This window comes from Perca flavescens, chromosome 21 (genome assembly GCF_004354835.1).
Source record: "Perca flavescens isolate YP-PL-M2 chromosome 21, PFLA_1.0, whole genome shotgun sequence".
Taxonomy (NCBI): Eukaryota; Metazoa; Chordata; class Actinopteri; order Perciformes; family Percidae; genus Perca; species Perca flavescens.
The window spans coordinates 6,018,912-6,041,843 of record NC_041351.1 but is presented as its reverse complement, the minus strand read 5'-3'; the positions used below and the strand labels follow the sequence as shown (position 1 = coordinate 6,041,843).

Sequence of the window (22,932 nt, the reverse complement as noted above, 5' to 3'; positions counted from 1 at the left end):
ATCTCACAGGTGTAAAAGAAGAGCCTGTATCTGTGAAGTTCCTATGACTTTCTGGGGTTACAATTTACGTTTCGTAATCAAATGCTGCCCTTCTTGGTATTTACAGGGTAACACAGAATCGTAATGTGTCTGTTTGCACCGTAATGTGATTAGATCCATGTCCAAACACAGAGACAGTTAACATGGAGATACTAGATATTATAAAATCTCACCTGAAGGCCAACTGCTTGGTTTCATAGAGTGAAAAAAGGACTCATTACAACAAAGGCCTAGCCCCCTGCTGCAATCAGTGGATGTGAAAATGATCCTGTCACTACACAGTACACACATAAAGCCCACGATCAATACCAGCATCGATGACGAGGTAACTGGATAACAGTATTGGAAGAGGGAATTGTGACCACTTAAAACACGAACTGCACCACATTATTCATATTAAACTACATTACATTTCCCATTGTGACTCTATCCATACATCTTAATCTTTTTTTGCTGTGGTGCTGCAGGATTTCCCAATCACTTCCCATACAGTAGGAGCAGAGCAACAGAGCTGCAGACGAGTAAAAAGTGGGTCAATCAGAACGGCTACATGCACCTGTAGGTAAACAGACGAGGTACTGTCACCCTCAGACCCACGATAAACAGGAAGCACAAAGTGACCAGACAGACACTCTGAATTTCCCCCCTAGTCTTTGGGCCTATCATGCCGTGACACTGGCTGACAAGAGTCCTGGCTCCCAGCCTGGTGACAGAAATGAAGAGTGAGGCTGCAGTCGGCGCTGATAAGAGATCTGCTCCTCATTCCTCACTAGGTGTGCTAATGGCCTCAGACAACACTGGAGGCGACAGACAGCCACTCGCTTGGTGCAGTGCAGGGTTACTTTAGTCTTTTCTGAGGGAGAGATGAAATTAAAAACAAATATGCACTCTTGATATGCCTAAAATGAGTTTCTCTAAGTGGAACCAGCAGTCGGTAGTGTACTGTATTTGTAAAAATTTTTACACTTCAGTTTTTGTACAAATTAAACAAACAAGATACAAAGTGTAAATGTGTGAACTTATAGGTGCGTTGGACAGAGCCAGGCTAGCTGTTTCTCTTTATTTTCAGTCTTTAAGCTAAGCTAAGTGGCTACCCTAAACCATTTTTATCGTACTAACATGAAACCTCTCATCTAACTCTCAAACAAAAAAGGGAAAAAATATATTTCCCAAAATGTTAAACTATTTGTTCACAGTAAAAACAATTAAATAAAAAAAATGTCCACCACCAAACATTTCATACGTAGATGAAGAGAAATACCACAGCCCTGAGACACTGAGGTCAGGTCACCTGGGTTAATTCAGAGAATTGGGGGGTTTAGGGACCAGGGGGAGTTAGTTTGTACAGTACTGAAAGAAACTTACATATGGTGTGTATTTTACAGGCTGGTTTTACTATTTTCTGACTCAATATATTAAAATTTTAGGCCATCATAAATTAAACTAATCCTGGCAGCATGGAGAGGACTTTAATGTTGGGAAATGAAATCTACAGAAACAGTTAACTGAATCGATAAAATATGAAAAATCCAAATAATTATACACTTTTACAGGTTTTGTTTTTGGTGCCTGGTCAATATGTAAGGGTTGGACCCTGGCTTAGACCCGTTTTCCTTATTAAGGTTTCACATGTCGACATAAAATTCAAGCTCTTTTCTGAACTGTGCTGGTTTTATATAATCATTTAAAGACTGGGACTGCAGTGTTTGGCAAAACGATCTTAACAATGATGCAAAAAGGACATACTGTCTGACGGTTCAGTCCTTTACCTGAACATTTAACTAACAAATTATTTAAATAGTAGCAAAGCGTTAATTTTATGCAGAAAAAAGAATGGATATATTGTCTGTAACTTTTCCAAAAGATATGCTAATAAACGTTTCTGTCGACATCTGTCAGAGGAAAAGGTGATGATGTACCTTGATGATGGTGAATGAAGGTGTGCGATGGACAATTCTTGTTTCAAGTGCAATTAATAGAAAGCAAATTACTAATGGCATTTCAAAAACAATGAGGGCAAAGTTTTACGTTATCACTGGCTAATTTATTTAAATGTGCTGTTGGTTTGTTTCGTGGTTCACCTATACATCAAATCGCAGAAATGCTTTCAGACGCCTCAGGAACGACCCCTGCTGGATATCTCAGCTATTAACAATCACCTTCAGCCAATCCCTGATGTTAAACCACTATTACCTCCATTTCCCATGAGTCTGTGTTTCCCTTAAGCACACATTTCCCTCATTAAGAGAATAAAAGACTGTGTGGGAACTGTATTTCCAGAGATTTTACTGTACAATATTGCTATAGAGGAGTGAAGAAGGGAGACCAGATGAGGTCAAGCATGTTATTTTTGTGTGTGATCCATGTGCACGGTTTGTCAAGGGAGCATTAAACCTCCTTTGACGCCTTTAATAGGAGCTTATAAATTGCAAAAATAAGATATGATGATTTCTGAATGGGGAAAACTGTTATTTATTAAAAGGTGGCATAATTGTGTATTGTATTGTTGTTTTTTTTATTCATGACATTAAAGCTTACACATGACAAATCTCGTCTGTTTTGATGACTTTCTGTTATTTGATGGAAGTCGAACTTTTGATCAGCTGAACGGAGCACCTTTTTTTAAAATGCTGCATTAAAAAATGATGTGAGAATTCATTTGTGCCATAATATCGATTTCAAACAAAAGTCACCATGCGTATACATTTACCTGCAGCCAAGTGTAGTTTTCATAAATTAATTGCTACATACCACTGACAAATAAAAACACAGTTGGGATGTCGACAGTTTAATGAACATGTACATGTTTCCAACCAGTTGGATATTCTTTTCACTATCAATGACATACAGTTTCATATCTTCTTTTAAATAAGTGTATATACTGAATGTTGGTTATTGTTATTCTTTAAATAATGAATTACATGTTAAAAAAAAAAAAAAAAGACGTTGCAAAAGGAACGCCCTCCCTCTGAAATGACCTATGATTGGCCGGCACAGGCTAGATTCACTAAAAGCCTAAAAAAAGAGCCAAGAAGAGGTGCAGAAGCCTAGTTTTCTTTCAGACCACTTGAATTACAATATGCTGAAAGATTAAGGCCCAATGACGCAAACAAACTGCCTACCCCAGCTTTAATCTGCCAACTATTCTCTTTAAAGCTTTGGTGCGTAACTTTTTGATATTAATGAACGTCCGTTACATTCAAGCCATTGCCAAATGAGTTGCTACAAAGCTAATTAAGACTATCAGCTCCACACAACTCTCTCTGGATTTCTCAGTAGGACTATGTTCAGAAGATTGTGTCGTCCGGCGACTTTCCCGCGCAGAAACTTGAGTGAAGATAATGACCTCTTCTGAAGAGTCCATCATGTTTTTTTAATCCTCCGTGTCCTCCTTGGCTACTAGCAACTGCGTGGGAATGGGGGGAGGGGGCTTGTATCAAGTGGACGTGCCGACAGTTTTGTTGTCATTACTTAGAATTCCTCATGGAGGAGACCAAAACTACGCACTATAGCTTTAATTATCGATTAATTGGTACAGTGAGAAATACACATTATAATTTCCCACATCGCAAGGAGTCACCTTCAAATGTCTTGTTTTCTCCAACCAACAGAAACACAAAAATATTCAGTTTAGTATCATGTACGACAAAGAAAAGCATCAAATCATCACATTTGAGATTCTGGAAGCAGAAAAAGTTTGTTTAAAAAAAAAAGAACTAAGACGATAATCAAATCAGCTGCCGATTCATTTTCTGTCGATCGACTAATCGTTGCAGCACTAATTATCCTTCATCTGATGCCGTGTTTCTGATGAAGTCCTCTCTTTTTTAGCTGTTTTTGGTCTCTTTCAACTCCTGAGGGAAATATCGCTCTATTTATCTGCACAAATGCTCCACTTTGTTCACCAGCTGGTCTCTAACTGTGTCTGCTGTTTGCTGCTGAGCAGGTAGTGTACAGAGTTTTTTTCTCTGGAAACGACGCTATCTGACGGGTTAGGGTGAACTAAAACAGTAAAGTTGCGGCCGGACAGATAAAGAATGAGCTGAAACTCACTTTAAAGCTCTGTGATGCTAAGGGAGGCTGCAGATTCTGGTGATAATTAACTGTAGATTTAAGGTTCTTATCTTTATTGTGCTTAGTGGAGAATATTCCCAAACCAATTTGTAATACATCACAGCTGACGCTGTTATCCAAAGCGACTTACAATAAGTGCATTCAACCATGAAGATCCCACACAAAAATTGCAAGAAACATGTTAGTAAATTAATAATCAAATTACTAAAGTCTGGGACGCTGTGGCTGTTGCCCGCTTTGCTCAGTTGGTAATCCAGCCCTAACTGTAGCATTAACTTCAGAAGATCAAACACCCATCATAAAATGTTAAGTAAACTGGCCGAAAAGGAGGACATGCTTTTAATAAATGTTTACAATTACGAAACTAACAAAATAGGCCTGTTACTAGCCTGACTGCTCATGTTCATGCAGAGTGTGCGTCACACATTCAGTCTTTTCTGCAAAAAACTGTGAAATTCTCAAAAATATGAACATATACTGTACATGAGTTGACAGGTGACAAGTAATCTAAAAAAAACAAAATAATGATAAAATGCATTATAAAATTGATCTTGATGAGAAAAGTTCTTTCTGTTTCTTCACCTGTGCTGGATGCTGGTTGACTGACTGGTCTGCTGAGACTACAGGTGCTGAGGGTTCCCATGAACCAGTCATGGGCCAACAGAAGGAATGAGAAGAGAGACCAGCAGCATCATCTCCACTCTGCACGTTTCTCAGAGCCGTTTATCCACCGCTGATATTTCTCTCTCTCTCTCTCTCTCTCTCTCTCACATGTTGTTTTTGTCTGTCGCGTTGCTGTCGTCTCATCACCAGACAGTTAGGTTTTTAATATTAGCAAAACCTGGATTCTCTCTGAGCTTCCAGTACGTCCCATTTGTCAACCACACGTCCCGTCCACAGGAATCTTTGGCTTTTCTGAAGAAGAAGAAAATAATCATTTACAAACTTTCATTTGATACAATTCGTGTATTTGCACAGGAACATGGTGAGAAGACCATGTGGTAGCTTCAAAATATCAACAATTTGAAACAAAGAAGAAACTTGCTTGTTTTCAGCTGTATCACCATAAATCAAATGTTTAACATGTATCTGGAAGAATGTAAGCATACTGAGTAATATGGAAATGAACTTGCCATAGTACTGTTTATTGATTAACCGTTTCATTCATTTTTCACGCAAAAATGCCAGAAAATGAATAGTTCCACGTTCTGAATTGTGAGAATTTGCTGCTTTGCTTCGTCAATACATTATAGTGAATTCAATACTGATATAATAGTTTGGAGCAGCAGGCAGGAGTCCCGACACAGAAGCTAAGCAATGTACTGCTGTGGACGGGGGCCAGCAGCTAAATGTAGATTAGCCACCTAAAAAAAAAACTGTTTAAGTGAACACTATTTAGCATATTTTCACTGCTTTACCTTGTCGACAGGGAACTGAAGCCATTATCTCTGCTCTCTTTAAAGCCACCAGACTCCACCAGACAAAAACTGTAATTTTACCTGACAGAACACAGGAGTTGCTGGTGTACCTCCGCCTCCATCGGTTTGTTTGTTTGTGTTATTGAGTGACTTTGGTGAATCCAAACTAACCCTTTAAAACACCAAAGTTACTCACTTTGTTGTGACAGGGCGTAATTGTTTGTCTATAACCAGGATTAGAAAATAATTGAACTTACTTGAAAAAACGTGGAACATGCTCTTCCCCCATTTTGGAGAGCTCTTTTCTCCGCTCCCTATGAAACTCCTCTATCTCATCTTTCTTTATGTCTGCTTCATCCACCTTTCCATCCTCCAGCAACCTATTAAAAGCAGAGGAATTTAAAGAATAATTCAACACTAAATCCACTTTTTTTGTGACAGTAAATTACACGTAGCGTCACTCTATTATATGTTGATTATTTTTCTTTGCACCGTCTCCAGCTCGCCTCACCTTTGGTCTGGGCGCAGACGGCTGTCTGTAGGAGGAAGGAGAGGCTTCAGGTCGGGGGGGAGTTCATTTAGCTCCATGGCGAAGGTGGAGAAGCCATAGTACAGCATATGATCCTTTGGCTGAGGATCTGTGGGGTGACAGAAGCCTATCCGGTGAGCTGCTGCACAAACGTGACGCCTGGATTTATGCTGATTAGCAATTTTGGCAACAGGGAATGCTTCCATTTAAACCCTTAACCTCTAAAGCAGAATCTAAGCAAGACAAAAAAACCTTGAGGACAAACACGTTAGCAAACATGTCCTCAGTCTTGTTTGCGATGATCACACACTCACTTGGCTTCCAGACACATTTCGGAGTGGGCAGTGTGTCACAGTAGATGCCTTCGTGCCACAGACCTCCGAACCGGTGAATGACACTCCCACTTTGGTCCAGCACCATGCCCTGCACTTCATTCTTGTTTGTGTCTGAACCCCAATAACGGGACTACAAAAAACAATACAAACGTGTCAGTCAAAACCCTAAAATATCCAAACGCAGAACAGAGAAAAGAGCTGAGTGGTGCAGGAAGTCGTTTCGCTCACCTTGACGAAGGTAATCTTGCAGGTGCAGACGTTGCTGTTGAGGTTATGGATGGTGACCTCTCCGTAATGCTCCAGATAGCGCTGCTGACTGAGGACGTTGTGGATACAGGTCACTACTTTGTTCCACTCATAGTGGTCACCATACCTGGACAAAACATCAAATGTATCAAGCTAAACTAACAAAGAGAGCTTATCAAGTATGACTGTTTGCTGGTTTTCTTTGTTTCATATCTTTCCATTTTGGACTGTTGGTTGAACAAAAAGAGCAACAACATTTTTTGGACAGAATTCTAATCTCTTAAGCAAAAAAGTGACGTACAGAAAATAGTTATTAGTTAGACACCTGGTAGCCTAAAGGTTAAGGTGCATAACCTTATAAACGCAACGTCTCATGTTTGATTCAAGCCCTGGACGTTTGCTGCATGTCATACCTCTCTCTCTCCTACCCATGTTTTCTGTCTCTCACTATTCTGTCAACTGTCAAATAAAGGCAAATATGCCAACGAAAACTTGTTGGGATTTTTTTGTAATCCTGATGCAGTGTGTCCTCTACGTTGATTTTGTAGTGGCGGCCCACCATGGCAAAATTTCTGCCACCACGGTATTCGAAATAGGGCATAATGCACCCCCCCATTGGCTGCCGCCTACATTGCAATTTAACAACAAGTAGAAGTATTCAGAGGTTATTGGGCCCGTCCAGTTTAACTCCACATACTGTTGTGTTGATGTAGTTTATTGTCAAAACTTTCGCTTTCTTCCGAGTCGACTATTAAACGAACAGCTCCACCAAAAACGTCACCGCAGTGGGTCCGTTCTAAGTGTAGACCTGTTGTAGATGTTAAGAAAAAAAAAATCCTAAAAGAAACACTGTGCTGTATACATGGCCAAATGCTGTGGCTCTGGTTTGTCCTCATTGTGTCATTTTAAAACGGGGATATTTATGGAAGTGTTTCATGTCTCATTGATTTCTAATGGAGAGAACCTTCATCGCTTCACATAAAGTATGATGTTCACTCTATGATGGCTAGTGTAATGCCAGGTGTAGACTAGTTTACCTTGGAAGAGTGACATTCACCATTCCTGTTGGCAGAATCTCCAGTGACTTCCCCCAGAATTTATTTTTCCATCGCTGGTCTGTTCAGGAATATAAAGTGTTGTTGAGAATATACTGTACATTATAAGCAGTCCTAACTTTGCTTTGCAAATGCATTTCCAAAGCAAATTTAGAGGATAAAGTTACATGTGACTTAGACCACTAACTAAAAAACAAATCAAGAATTTGGTTTGATAAAAGAAGAGTCTTACCTTGCCAAAAGGAGAAGTTCTCTGACTGTGCATGGCAGGCAGAGATGGGGGGGTGGTGGCACACCTGGTAAAGTACCAAAAAGTCTGTCAAAATTATAAAACGGATACTTCCAGTACATATGAGTGTGGAAGAAAAAGTAAAAGAGATGTAAAGCTTTGATGTCAAGCTTTTTCACTTTCAATTAGAATTTTATCTTTATCAACGAGACTGTTACATATTTTATTATCTGTGCATTTGTCCTAAAAAAAGCACTGCACCCATTCTTCTTTTCCAGTCAAAACCTGGTGCCTTCTTCACCCAAAATGCAACTCAAACTGCAACTTTAACTGCATACAGTTTAGTCGGACATTAGGGTGTGTTGTGCTCGTCACACCTCCAGATTTTTTTAATTATCAACAGTCAATATTCCTGCCATGGGAAAGAGTTTTTGATCACATACTATATTGCTTTACTTAGGAATATGCATCACTGTAAAACTTTGTGTAATCGCCGCAGTTTTTTGAGCTTTGAGATTTATTACATATTGGATCTTGAAATTGCTTTAAAAGATCAAAAAGTAACTGTATAACAGGCCACTTAAATTTCAGCATGCCTTCCTAAAATCATGTTTTTAGAAGCTGTATTGCTAAGATACTGATCAAGAAATTGCTTTGTCGAGAAATGACATTTAAAGGGGTGATAGAATGCAAACCGATTTTACACTGTCATAGTTGAATAACGACAGTTCGGTGGGTAAATAGGACATACATAGAAGCTCAAAGTCCCACTGACACCCCTTTACTATGAAAATTTCATATTTTGAAACTGCCACTGAAAACGGGCAAATCCCAACAAAGCTGGAAGTTGACGTCAACCTCCCAAAAACCGGAACCTTTGTCAGCCCATGGGTGTATCAAGAGAACGGTCACGCCCCAACATTTACATAGGCTACACAACTGACCTGAGATCAGGTAGTCTTCTGAATCTAAGTCGCGCAGATCACTGCTATTCCATTACAAAATTCACTTCTGAAACTTTTTTATGCGAGAAATCAACTATGTAAGGCTCAAATATGGGCCGTTTTACGAAAATGGATGGCTAATTGCAAATTTTGTCCGACTGTGTGTCGGAGTTCTAGCTAGGATTGAAGGGACAGTCATAGATAACGAAACCCCCACTGTTCACAAAAAATCATTAACTTGAAATCGGACACCGTTGTTAGCTTTATAAGACCTTTAGAGATATGTTGTATAAGTGGCGTGATGAAATTCAAACTGTAAATATAGCTAGTTATGCTGACAGCCAGCCAAGATTAACTGGAACTGTTGTAAGAGATTGCTGGTGTAACAAGCTCGCTGACCGCGCTATCACTCTCACACACGGGCCATTTAGATAGCAGGAAGAGGGGAGCTGCAGGCCGGGGTCTGTGGAGGAAGGCAGGCCGGGCAGCGAGGCAGCAACACAGGCAGCACCGGCAGCTGAACTCCGACACACAGTCTTACCAAATTTGCAATAAGCCATCAATTTTCGTAAAACGTCCCATATTTGAGCTTTATATAGTTGATTTCTCGCTTAAAAAAGTCTCAGAAGTGAATTTAATAACGTAATAACCCGACAAACAATGTATAACTTTGCAATGAGACCTGCTGTTAGTCTCCCATGTGTTTCTATGTAGTTTGCTCAAACCAATCAGCGCGTAGCTCATTCTGAATATTCATGAGCATACCATATTTGGAAGAAAAGCTGTTGTTCCAAATAGAGCCATATTCACAGGGTAGTTAAGGGCCTAATAAAATAGCATTCTGGCAATTTTCAGCCCAACCAATGTTACATACCCCATTAGGAGACCTTAAAGAACAGTGTAAAATACCCTATATAATCATTCTATCACCCCTTTAATTACTTTTCACTTAATTGCTATCACAATATAAATGATTTGTGTTCATTTTTGAAAGCATGATTAGTTACCACCATTTCATTAAAGCAATAAATCACTCAGTGTTGATTCGTGCAGCCCTGTGTGGCTGAGCTGCTCAATTACACAAATGAATGATCCATCTTAATTTACCAGGAGGGGATTAAATTATAACTGCCCATCATCTTTTCCCAATCGTAGAAGTAAGTCAGTTTGGTCCCCTGTAGTAGCCACTCAGAGCTCTTAAAGATATTCCTGAATAAAATATCACATATAATGTCCTGTTTGTGAGATACCTGCTCACTAATGAGGCGGAAGCCCCGGTCCTCTCTGATGCACTCGTAGGTCTCCCCCAGCACCGGGTTAAAGGGCTTGTAGCGGTTTCTGAATGTCACAGGGGAGTAACTAGAGATAGCGAAGGCAGCAATGTAAACCTGTAAGAGATCAAATACAAGAGTGTGTTGTTCTAACTCAATCCAGAGACAATCGAGAGGATGAGGGTGGGAAAAGAAGTTGTTGTTATATATCCCTGATTGTTATTGTATGTTTATTTAAAAAAAAATATACAGTATATGACAAAATCACTTCATTGCACATGTAACTGCCTGTTGCTGGATGATTCTGTGTGCAGCCACAAGACAACAAGCAGCCATTTTCCTGCCCTAACTTGGGCAGTTTAAAAAAAAAAGTAAAGACAGGTGCACTGCAAAATTCCTGGACTAGGGTCTGAATTATATTTCTAGGAAACATTATCAACTGCTTAGCAGGTGCAGATTTATCAGGGTTGCTACAAGGTCATTAATGACAATCGGACTCAGTCATATTACATAAATGTGTGTGAATAGTCTTACCATCCTCTGGTAGGGGTCAGGTGTGTTGCTGGCGATATCCAGCAGCTCACTGTACTCCAGCTCTTCACACAGCCTCTGCAGCAGGTTAACGGGCTCATTGAGAGCAGCAGGCATGGACACTCGAGCCAAGTCTTTACCTGAGGAAAAACACAGCACATAAGGAAACTGCTGTTTCAAAAATAACGTCTGTGTAACAGCAGAGTGGTGTGACTTGCCTATGTTATTGTAGAGGATAGCCATGAGGCCCACGTGGCTGTTGTCAGGACAGTGAGCAGGCAGTGTCGTTCGCCGGCCGGTGCTCTTGGGAACAAAGCTGTTAGGAGCCTTGGAAATGCTAGCACGGTATTTCCGGGTGGCCGACGCTGTAATGTTGGTGAAAGAAAGTAATATTAATCAAAGCAAAAGGGCCGTTTGTTATTTCTATTCAGGAGACAACAAGAACAATAGTCTGCAGCCGTGCTAGCAGCTCTGTGAGGTTGTATTTAGGCACAGAAGTGCTTTGAGCTGGGGCGGCCTCTAGCTCACTCAGTAAGAGCGTGCGCCCCATGGGTCCTGCAGCGGCCAGGGTTCAAATCCGACCTGTGGCCCTTTGCTGCATGTCATCCCCCATCTCTCTCCCACCTTTCCTGTCACTATCAAATAAAGGGAAAACCCCCCACAAAAATAATCTTTCAAAAAAATGTAAGTCGAGCTAAATGCTAGCAGGCTGCTGTTTAGCAGGTATAATGTTTAAAATGTTCACCATCTGAGTTTAGTGTGTTAGCATGCTAATATTAGTGCTAAACAAAGTTGCAGCTGAGGATGATGGAAATGTTAGTTTTGCAGGTGTTTAGTTATAAATCAAATTAGTGGACAAACAGAAATTTTGACCTGATGGTGGCGCTAGAAAACTAAGTTAAGCGACAACCAAAGTTATTACAACTCATACCCTGAGGAATATGAATGTCCAAATGAACCACATTTCATGGTAATACATCCAGTAGATATTTCAATATAATCCAGGAGGCAATTTGAGGGGGGATGAGGGGCAATGCCATCCCTCTTGTTAGCAAAATGATTAACATACATGCCCCCCCACACACACACACACACACACACACACACACACACACACACACACACACACACACACACACACACACACACACACACACACACACACACAAACACACACACTCCATCCCCTAGTAGCAGAGAGAGTGCAGGGGCAGAGGAGTTGTTTTGTTGAATATTATTGTGAAGTCTGTCTGACTCATTGATCCTTTATCTGACTGAGATTTGTGCAAGTCAGAATCTACGGTCCCGACCATGGCTCTGGAATATTAGTAGCCTAACTGTGTAATGACAAATCCATGGCGCTGTCTGTTGTGCTGAAGTAGCAGATGGATATGCAATTGCGACTTTTCCCACCCTTCTGTCAGTTTTGTCTTGGATCTATAATACTCTCTAAAATATTTAACTGAAAAAATAAACTAATAATTAAAAGTAAATTAAAATAAATAAATAAATAAATCGCCTAGCGCTTAAAACACACATTGGCATATGGGGAATTGTCTTAATGCAGAAATTAAAATAGTTTATTTAAAGTTTCTTCATGAGGTTTAAAGTTTCCAGGGGGGAAATTCATGGAAATTCATTTTTATTAGGAATAACCCCTTGAGATGTAGCAGAAATATCACAGTTCTTACCGTAAAAACTTATTTTTTGACATTTCTGTTTCCTTTCTGTTTGCGTACTGATGCAACTAGTAGTCAGAGTAGATGAAACTAATTAAAATAATTGTATTGCATGGATGAAGGTCCTACATGTACTCACCATGTCCTTCCTCTGGCTCAGAGTTTGTGGTGCTTCCATCACTTAGTCCTGATTCATCAGACACCTCAGAGGAACTACCACAAAGGATGTCGCTGGCGTCAAAATACTCTGCAGCTGAATCTGCTACTGAAGGAGGCCCGTGGGATGAATGCCTCGCTGCTGCAGGCTGTCGACGGAGGAAAGAGAATGAGGAGCAAAGAAAACCAGCCATCAAAGCCCAGAAAGGAATATGTCCCAGAGAATTCAGAATTCAGATGACAGGTTCAGCGTGAATCGTACCTCAGCGGTTTTAGACTGGTGGATGTTGTTAGTTTCCCAGACTTCCTGCAGCTTCTGCCTCTCCTGGGACAGAGTTTCATGCACTGTCTTCAGCGAAGCAAGCACTGAAAAGGAATAACAACAGAAGTAGTTTCAGGGGAAATTTGGATGCATATTCATTTCAGATTTCTTTCAATATGGGCGTTTGTAACATTTTACCTTTTGCATAATCATCTCTGTGGACTCTCTGATCTTGTCTTGGATTTTGCTCATCTACCTATAATACTACCATGTAGGAACCCTGTCTACCTGTCTACCTGTGTGCATGTTTCTGTTTTTCTGACCTCGTAGCGATATGGCGCAGATGTCCTGCTGGATTTTCTTGCCCTCGGGCGATGTGGCAGTAGGAGGGGACAGCTGTGAGTAGACGTAGTCTGGGATAGAGGGGACTGATGCACCGAGGTGAGGCGAGCTACCCAGGTGACTGGAGGACAGCTATGAAGGTGAACAGAGGAGAATGGAAGATGGTTGATTCAATGGTTCACTTAACAATGTCCCTTGTTATCTGACAATTTGGGTGTAAAGGTGCAGTAACTTCCTGGAGTCTTGATGTCATCAGGTAATAAATACTCCTGCCTGTAAAACCACTCATTTTATTATCTTTTTTAGACTTCTGTTTTTGTACAGATATAATGTGTAAATTAGTTCACTTTAGAGGCGCTGGTAGGCAGATTTTGTAACAACTGAATAGAGCCAGGCTAGCTGTTACAAACATGAGAATGGTATCAATCCTCTCATCTAACTCTTGACAATGAAGCTAATAATCATATTTCACATAAAAAAATATATTTTCTCAAACACAGGGGTGACTAATTTAAAGCTATAGTGCGTAGTTTCTGTCACCCCATGAGGAATTCTAAGTAATGACAACAAAACTGGCGGCACATCCACATGATACAAGCCTTACGTGATCGCTCACGCCCCCACCCTCCACACAGTTGCTAGAAGCCAAGGAGGACACGGAGGATAAAAAAAAACACGATGGACTCTTCAGAAGAGGTAATTATCTTCTCTCAGACGCCACAATCTTTTGAACATAGTCATACTGAGAAATCCAGAGAGAGTTGTGAGGAGCTGCTAGTCTTAATTGGCTTTGTAGCAACTCGTTTGGCAATGGCTTGAATGTAACGGACGTTCATTAATATCAACAGCTTTAATTGTACCTATAAACTGTGTTGAGGCCTATTGGATTTCTGGTACAGTTTTTATTGTTTTATTGTTGTTGCATTGTGTTGTGTGATTATCATCCTGGTGAAATCATTTAAATTGACCAAAATGGATTACAGTCATCATTAATGGTAAATAGTTACACCTGTGCTTTCCCTGCAAAACCAATGTTGTACTGTGAAGATACATCAATATCATAATAGTGGACTTATTTACATTTGGAACATCAGGTTAACTACTTGTTTTAATGGCTTAAACCTGGACCTCTAGTACCACGGCCCTAAGGTATTTTATGATTAAATCAGGTCCTGTTTGTTTGGTAAGAAAGGAAACTGCTGTACTCTGACTAGCTGGCAGGATAGACAACCAACAGCACTCTGGTTTCTAAAGAACAGGATTGAAAACTATTGATCTAGATCTAAACAAAACGCAGGCTTACTTGATTGATCTATTAATTTACTCACTCTACAAATCCAATTTAAATTGTTATGCTCTGTTCCGTGGGAACAACAAGATACTCTGGTATATAAAATATGTTTTGTAGGTTGAATAAGACTATTACAGATATACCAGGCTTAAGCACACAGAAACGTTATTCAGTGCAATTAAAACAAAACACGTTTAACATTTTAATCCTTTGTGTCCATTATTTATGCAGTCACAATTCATGCTACAACTAGCGTGTAAAGGGAAAACAAAAAATCATTTTTATGAATCAAGTTGTCTCTGCCCATTGCCAACTCACCGATTTAGTAATCCCACGAATAGGCTTTGGATTAGAAAAAAAAGGCCCAAAAATGTTACAGGAGGGTTGGGATGTCAAATACTTAAGAGTCTGTACTCGATATTCAGAACATTGAAATAATAGAAACAACTATTTGCTTTTATAAAGAAATAGTGGAGTAATGGCGTCCTGAGCAGAGAATGAAGAGTTGGGGAACTGTCTGTGAGAGTCGTGTGGAGGCAATCCCAGCCCATTTTGTTTTTCATGAATATCGAGTACAGACCCTTTAAACCCAATATGTTCTATAATAAGTTATCAGTAAAAAGACTATTTATGGTTTCAATTAATAAGTATTTCAAATCAACTTAAAACATTGATATTAAATGATATCACGTCAATGTACAAATCAATGTAAAACAGTGCCCATCATGTCTTTTGGTCTACATACTAATTGAAAGTAAATTACAGACCTTTCTTACCATTCCCAGGGATAATGTGCGAGAGTGGCTCCACATCTTCCCTGACCTCGACTTCTTCGGCTTCTCAAGCGAGATATTCTGGATCAGAACATTTATAAATCATTTTAATTTCATGTGATGCTGCCCAGAAAGAAGCTGCTCCAAACTGAACAGAACTCTACCTGTATGCTGATGATGCGCTTCAGGTCTCCATTAGTGAAAGCCTGGCCCCCCTCCAACATCTGCAGCTTCTGGATTAAGCGGTTTAGCTCAGTAAGGTCCAAATGACAACGGTTCAGCTCTGGAAGAAAACATAAGTGGTATATTTATTTATTGAGTTTCTGTCACTAACTAATCAGGTAAGATTTGTGTGGTCATGATCACATTTTACGGTGAAAAAGATTCCACAGTGACAGCTGTGATGATACTCTTTGATTCTGGTTGACAGAGTAAAACCTGACATTTATGTTAGTTTTTAAGTTTTAGATCAATAAAAAACTAAATTAACAATACAGCATCTTAACATGATGTCGCATCATTTACACAAGTCTGTTTATCCGGAGGAATAACAAAATGTACCACCAGAAACAGAAATGCAAGGCACACTTCCAATAGCTGTTTTCTTAACAGTGTTTCCTGAGAGAGACACTTATAATTGCACTCCTACAGTAAAATAAAAAAAAATATATATATATATATGAATAATATCAATGCAGCAGAACCAGAGATATCGTCTTATTAATTCCACACTTTGTTCTTCCTTGTTTTGGTGCCTAAAATACCCACAATGCAACTCAAGCACAGAGATTCGGGGTGTGTCATGCTAGTAGCAGCTAATGTAGCCTTGAGTCTCTAGCCTGCAGCAGAGATGAGGAGCAGGCTACAGAGATCTCTTAAGCTCACTTCTTTCTACCTCCACACTAGGGCAGTCCTCGACTAAAGAAATTCTTAGTCAACGAACACCATGATTTTGTCAAGTGACATCACTTGAGGCAATTTATCAGATTTCGCACAGCTTCCTCTGGAGACACAAAAGGCTTTACAGCTCCCCCTTAAATAACTTTGACATTTTTCAAAGACTATCCAGACTTTAAATGAAATGTGTTTCTATATGATACTTTTTCATTGGTTTGTGAATGTTGTTTCTTTGCATTTGGGAATATATGACACATACCTTGAACACAGGAGTCTGGGTTGTGACTTTGCTGCAGCCAGGCCGACACTTTTCTGTTCACAGCGTTGTTATCTGAGGGCAGCACTCCTGCTGGTGCTCCAGCTGAATCCACCATGCCTGCAGAGCTCTGGTAACGTAAATACAGAGGGAAGAGGACACAAGAGTTAATCTGAATCACTTGTAAAGATTGTTGTGTGTTACGTTTGACTTTATTGCTTATTTGATAATCACCAAATCTCCATTTATCTGAGCTTGTCCGGCTGCACTGCCATGGGACAAAGTCTGGAGGAAGCTGCTGTGAACATGAGTCGCCTCATGCTTCTTGTACAGACGGTGGGCCTGTAGCTTGGTTACCCAAATGTAGAAGAGTTCATGGCTCTTTGCCTTAGAGAGAAAAGAAAAGTCAAAGATATGTCTTTTTAATCCGAAGGCACACTCTTTGTTTGTTTGAAAACTAACTGTTTACCTTTATGTGATAGAGAATGTCCCCTGCATCCAAGTCAATCTGATTTGACTTCTTGTTTATCGACATTACTGCGTGGCTGACGTCTAAAGAGCCCTGGAATCTTCCCCTGGACACCTTCAGTGGACAAAAGGTATGTTTAAGTGTTTAAATCTAGTTGATGAAATATCCTATGGAAAAAATAACATAATGTTTACTTACATCTTGTTGATTTTTGGAGTAACGCAAGTTCCCTGCTTCCAAGACAAAGTATCGCTGATAAAGAGATCAAACATCATATGTTTTAAAAACGTTATTGATGAAGTCAACATGTTGGCATACAAGATGACAGAGTGGACGGATTTCTCACCTTGTGCCAACCTTTCAGTGGCCACTTCCTCCTCTTGAGGAGATATCCTTCACAGATACCCGGGGTGGTCATGTCGGGAGGGTTATCGCCTCCTGCGTGCATTTCTACCTGAAGGTCGTCAACCACTTCCCAGTCTTTGATAATCTATAGACAGCATGAACGGGAAACACACTTTAATGTTAAGGTTATTCTTCTTTTTTAGTAATTGTTTTGACCTTTTACAATAGCACAACAGCAAAACACAACAAATTGTGTTAAGTGACACAATACATACATACATACATACATACATACATACATACATACATACATACATACTACTATGGCAATAGCATACGTTTTTTTTTGTAATCTATGATTTTTGCTGAATGTTGAATGTCTAAAAATGTGATTATATGACATTTGTAAGCTGGTATTCTTTATTTTTAGACTATTTTAAGTGTTGTTTGAAAAGTTTGAATTCTGGGTCTGGTTTAAACTAACTTCTGATGTCTTGTAAGGCCACAGAGGAATAGATGTATGCATGACACAATGATGAAGATGGTGTTAATTTTACTGTGGCATTTACTGCCTTTAAAATAAATAGACAAAGCATCTGGCTCACTAATCTCAGTGGTTTCATGCAAAATAACAAACTATAATTCAGAATGAAAACAGAACATCTAAAACTGCAACAAAATCGTAACTGATACAAAGCAATGACTTCCCTTTTAAAAAGAACAATAATATACATTGGCCTATAATCCTCTTATTCAGGTGAACTATGACTCACCTGTCTGGAGTGGCGGGATGACACAGTGCTACTGCTCCGAGAGCGGGATGGCTTCCACGCTGGTGAAGACTTCTCCAGGCCGCTCGCCAGCGACTGGCTGCGGTTGAGTGAAGATCCGTATGAATCCATTTCAAAGCGCAGACCTCAGACTCCCCTCCCTGTTGTGATCAGCTAGTTGTTGCGAGATATATGAGAGATATATTCCATTATTAATATTACATCTCTAGACGGTATTACAACAAATAAGAACACACATGAAAGCAGCTTTCCAGATTCCTTTTTTAAGAATATAGGCCTAGAAAGAGAAATGTTAAGACTTCTGATGTTTTTCATGCTGAACTTATATCAAAGAAACTTATAAGCACATCTCTGGTAAACACAAGATTTAAAGTGGTGATTTTGCATGATTCTTTGTGGAGAAACTCAGTTTGACAGATTTTGTAGAATAAATCAACTAATTGATTAGTCAACAAAATCATGAGTGTCAGTCGACTAAGAATTTCTTTGGTTGAGGACAGCCCTAATGCGACATCCATGTGCCCCCCAACACCAACTGTACATGTGCTGGAAAACCAAAACGGACGCTGTATTTGAAGAGAGGCTTTGTAAAGAGATGAGTCCCTACCCACATCTCTACAATTCATTTTAAAACAAGACAATCAAATGTGCAACAAATTGCCCAGAGTTTTGGGAAAAGAAGAAAGTGCGTGCGCGGAATAGGTCTTCCTGTAGACACCATTCGTCCGTGGTGCCTGTAGCTGCCCGTAAATTCCACATGCAATTTTTTTTATTATTTTGTTAGGGAGTCGGCTCTTACTTTAAAGCAGGGATCTTTAACAGGGGGGCCGCGACCCCTAGGGGGTCCTCAGAGTCAATGCAGGGGGGCCTCCATATAATTGTTAATTTTGGAAAGTTTTTTCTAAAAAGTCTTAACATGAATCCAACACATTATTAGCAAATATAAATCCCCACTGCTTACTGGCCTAGGTGGTCACTAAGGTCATTAACAGATACAGTTAATCCTAAGGATTCACTGTGCCACATGTATGTTTAACATGATTTATAAAACCATGCCGACAATTATTAGGCTATTTTAATAGCTTAGTATTCTATGCAAAAGAGGTATGTACTATAGAGGCTTTAGGCCACCCTACACGTTATTGTAGGCCCAGTTTATTATGCAACTTCATTTTACACAATATTTCTAGTAGGGGCTCCCTGCTCCCTCTCACTTTCAGTTGAGGGGTCGTTGGCTTAAAAAACGTTGAAGACCCCTGCTTTAAAGTCTTACTTTAATCAAAAGGTGTACATGTTAAGCTTGATATTGTCCTTCATAAAGATGTAATGAACCTCGAGGACGAAACAGCTCCGCAAACATGAAACCAAAGTGAAAGCGTCAAACAGGCTCAACAGAACAGGAGACGAGTTGAGACTCTCTGTAATCCAGTTACCTAAAGACATCCTGGATCCTCATCTCACTCTGGATATTAAAGTCACCCACACTGAGCATTTCACTGAACAGACAACTAAATATTCATCACAAATTCAGACAGTTGACATTAACATTTTAAACAACATATTTTTACATGAATATGGCTTAATAGTAGTTTGTTTACAGATTATTGTGCATGAGCAACTCAAACTTTAAAGTCTAAAGTCTAAAAGTAAGCAAATAAAGAGAATTAGTTTCAGTTGCCATGATTTTCCTTTGAACTATACTTGAGGTAAAAACAGGAACCGGCTCTGAAGATGTAGAGTCATTCTTGTGGTTACTTTGTCACAGAATAATCTGTTAATCTTGAGTTTTTGAACATGGGTGGGGTGGTTAAAGAATAAATAAACACCTTACAACATGCTCCAAACTGACACAATTGCCCTGCGTGACATACTATGTTTTTGAGGTTATAATGGTCATTTGTAAGAACATTTTTTGGTGGTGCTGTAGTGCAACATAATGGCATTCTTGTTTTTTTGAGTCCTGTTAGAGAAATTGCTCAACGTGAAATATTTGGGATGTAAATATCATTATTTTCATGCCAAAATGTTGATTGGTTTAGTAATTTAGGCTCTTGTTTATAAAACTGAAGGAACATCCTGACACAGGATACTGTATGTTTGCACACCGTACAGTATGTGACACGGCGGCCAGTACCGGCTGCAAGGAGAGGATTACTAACCTTGCTTAATTGGTTTTTCATGGGTTGTTTTTAGCCACTCGGACATGGAGGAACATGAGGCAAAGAGCACTGACACAACATGGAAACTGCAAATGTGCAGACCACAATAACAGCAGGACAACAGTTGTAAAAATTGTAACCTTGTCCATTGGATTGTTATCAAAGTACTTTTAAATTACCTGTTTACATGAATGTGAAATAATAACAGTAAGCGAAACAAGTTTACGGGCATAAAAACTGAAAATGCGCAGTGCAATTCAAGAATAGAATAAATACAGTGCAGTATTTTGATGTCACATATTTGTTTTTACAAAGAAAACTTCCTCCAGAAAGGCAAGGTGTTTGTGAGACGGTGACCATTTTGTTTGCCTGGAGAAAACTGGAGATTTGTCTTTTAGGCTTCCCTACAGGCATTTGCAACAATTTAAGTGTGCATTTAATTTGCAAATTTATTTATTCACTCAAGTAAGGAAATTACTTTTTTTTAGGTTTAGGTTTTATTATTCTATCATCTGTATTTAAACATCACAGAACACTGTATTTGTAACAGCATCAGTCTGCAGAATTGAGAATCAATGAGTCTGTGAGAATAAAGGCCATCTCAATGGAACCTAAATGAATGGGGCGTTACTTCCAAACTGATATCCCTCTAAATCGGGGCAGAAGCAGCTCGGCTTGTTATGTAAGGGCAGAGGATGAGTAACTGACCTCAGTGATAACAGCATGTGGTGGAAACCGGATGAAAGGATTTGCAGGTTTCTGAGCTTGCTTACTCAAGAAGAAACACAAAGAATATTCTACAAGTTAAAAACAAATGGTTTTGATCTCAATGGATGATCGAGATTACAAAGTGTAATTTTAGATTAGAAGCTTTTGCAAAACAAAACAAAAAGATCTATGTAACTCAGTTTTGCAAAACTTCTGTTTAAAATATAAAAATCTGTTATCTACAGGACAAGTTTGATAGTTACATGTAGTCGAGGTCGAGCACTTAAATCAATCTTACTCCAAATAATTTGAGTCAACTTTTAAAATGCAATAAAGCATTAAAAGGGCTGTTAAAAAACAATCAAAATAGACAAATTATTTGTGGTCAGAATCCTATGCTTCCTCATGTTTGACCCAGAAGAGATCATGAGCTCAATTGAGAGCCAAAAAAAACAACAACAAGTCATCCAAGGAGAAGGAAGGATGGGGTTAAAATGCAGAGATTATGACAGCTATAATCTTGTTTTTTGGAACACAAACTGCAGCCAATAAACGATCACCTGAGAATAAAACATTTATAAATGTGTGTGGAAATGTCTCAACCTTACTACATACAGTACAAACATTTTAAATAGTCTAAGTGAGGATTCATTTAAATTACAAGGAAGCAGTTTGTAATCCAGAAATCAGAGGTGAGACGAGACAATCTAACAGAGGGAAGCACATTGTCTCCCAACAGCTGTAAAAGTGTGTGCTTGTTGGCAGAGTAAGGAGAGGATATGTCACTTATTTAAAAAGACTATTAAACTGACTAAGAACGCAAATCATGAAGCAGCTACAATGATTTGTTTTAGTAAAAATGGAGCAGTATGAGCAGCCAGTCTGACTTTAAATGTTACACAAGTCCTTCAGGGTCCATGAACTACTCAGAACTGCTCTCAGAAACTCTTATCTAAAGACCATTAAGACGTCACTGTCCCAGCACACAGAGAAGAGGAACGTTGGACTATTTCAACCAAACGTTTAGTTGTATTTTATCAATATGAACACGATGCATTCAAGGCAGAGAACCCGGTTTATTACATGTAATATCTAAAATATATTAAATATGCTGCTGGTTTGGTTCGGCTATAGGCTATATTAGGAGTCTTACCTGAAATTCACCTCCGACTCTCATCATCTGTTGCGATCCTCTGCGCCCGATACATCCAACAGGTGTCTCACTGGGTGTTAAAGAAATCAATATTTAGACGAAGAAAAAACGTTTTCCATCTAAAACAGTTAAAAACATTGAAACTACAAGTTACATGCACAGATAATCACTAACTCTGATCACATTATCTCACCGGCCGTCTCCCTCTCTACGAGCTCCCTCAAATTAAAGGAGAGCTGTGCGTCGCAGGCTGCGCGCGCCGTGCGCAATGCGTCCTGGGCATTATCCGCATTAGCTGGAATTACACAGCTACTAGCAGGGATGTAGTGGAGGGTAGCCTAAATCTAGACAACCTCCACTCACTCTGCACACCTAGTTTACTCTGTTTTAAAGCAAAGGGTGGGATCTTAAATATGGCCTTAACATACTAGAAGTGGCTTGATTCAGAAAATATGGTATTTTAAGGGAAAAGTATGGTTTTATGTGTGTTAATTATTTGAAAAACATCAATATTTGTTGATATGGGTTCATATTTGTTGATAAGGGTTCATATTTGTTGATCAATCAGTGCAGGTTACAATTTGACCTTTATTTACCATGATACCAATAGCTTGTAAATGGTGCCACATCTGCAGTTTACATAATTTGTGATAAATATCAAAATAAAATCAATTAGTTACTTTTTACTGAATCAAAATGTGTTTTAAAAGAGGTTTAAGTTTAGACATCCCCTGTTTTGCAGGAGAGTGGAGTGTTGAAGCGAGCGCCTCAGCAATGTCTGTCTCCCTCAGAAAGGCGGGCCGTAATAGACTAACTGACCCAGATTAACATGCTGTAATCTGCAGATTAACGTATCAGGATCTCTGACCACTTGTGTTTATTTTGGCTGGAGTGATTTTTTATGATACCACTTTAGAAGAATTCTGCCACTGCAGCTACTTTGGGCAAGACTTTCATTTAACTCAAGATAACAATTCAAA

At 39.4% G+C, this 22,932-nt stretch overlaps 1 protein-coding gene across 1 annotated transcript; it reads right to left on the bottom strand.

Moving 5' to 3' along the window:
• Positions 1-3,412: 3,412 nt before the first annotated feature.
• On the bottom strand, positions 3,413-22,141 carry osbpl7 (oxysterol binding protein-like 7). Its single transcript, XM_028567899.1, has 22 exons — positions 21,953-22,141; positions 17,915-18,085; positions 17,143-17,286; positions 16,995-17,048; positions 16,797-16,910; positions 16,562-16,714; positions 16,331-16,457; positions 15,339-15,457; positions 15,178-15,255; positions 13,092-13,242; positions 12,769-12,872; positions 12,490-12,655; positions 10,890-11,036; positions 10,675-10,811; positions 10,120-10,257; positions 7,929-7,992; positions 7,679-7,757; positions 6,624-6,768; positions 6,375-6,525; positions 6,043-6,169; positions 5,789-5,911; positions 3,413-5,028 (listed from the first exon to the last, which is right to left on the bottom strand). The coding sequence occupies exons 2-22, from the start codon at positions 18,041-18,043 to the stop codon at positions 4,920-4,922; spliced, it is 2,559 nt and encodes an 852-aa protein (XP_028423700.1). The 5' UTR covers positions 18,044-18,085; positions 21,953-22,141; the 3' UTR covers positions 3,413-4,919.
• Between the last annotated feature and the right edge of the window lie 791 nt (positions 22,142-22,932).

What these genes read in the sequence shown, in the direction of transcription:
- osbpl7 (XM_028567899.1), bottom strand. Translation starts at nt 18,043, where the DNA reads ATGGATTCATACGGATCTTCACTCAACCGCAGCCAGTCGCTGGCGAGC. An exon ending in ACCAGTCTAAAACCGCTGAG is followed by an intron (nt 12,656 to 12,768) that starts GTACGATTCACG and finishes CTCCGTCGACAG; the next exon opens with CCTGCAGCAGCGAGGCATTC. An exon ending in GCAAGATTACCTTCGTCAAG is followed by an intron (nt 6,526 to 6,623) that starts GTGAGCGAAACG and finishes TGTTTTTTGTAG; the next exon opens with TCCCGTTATTGGGGTTCAGA.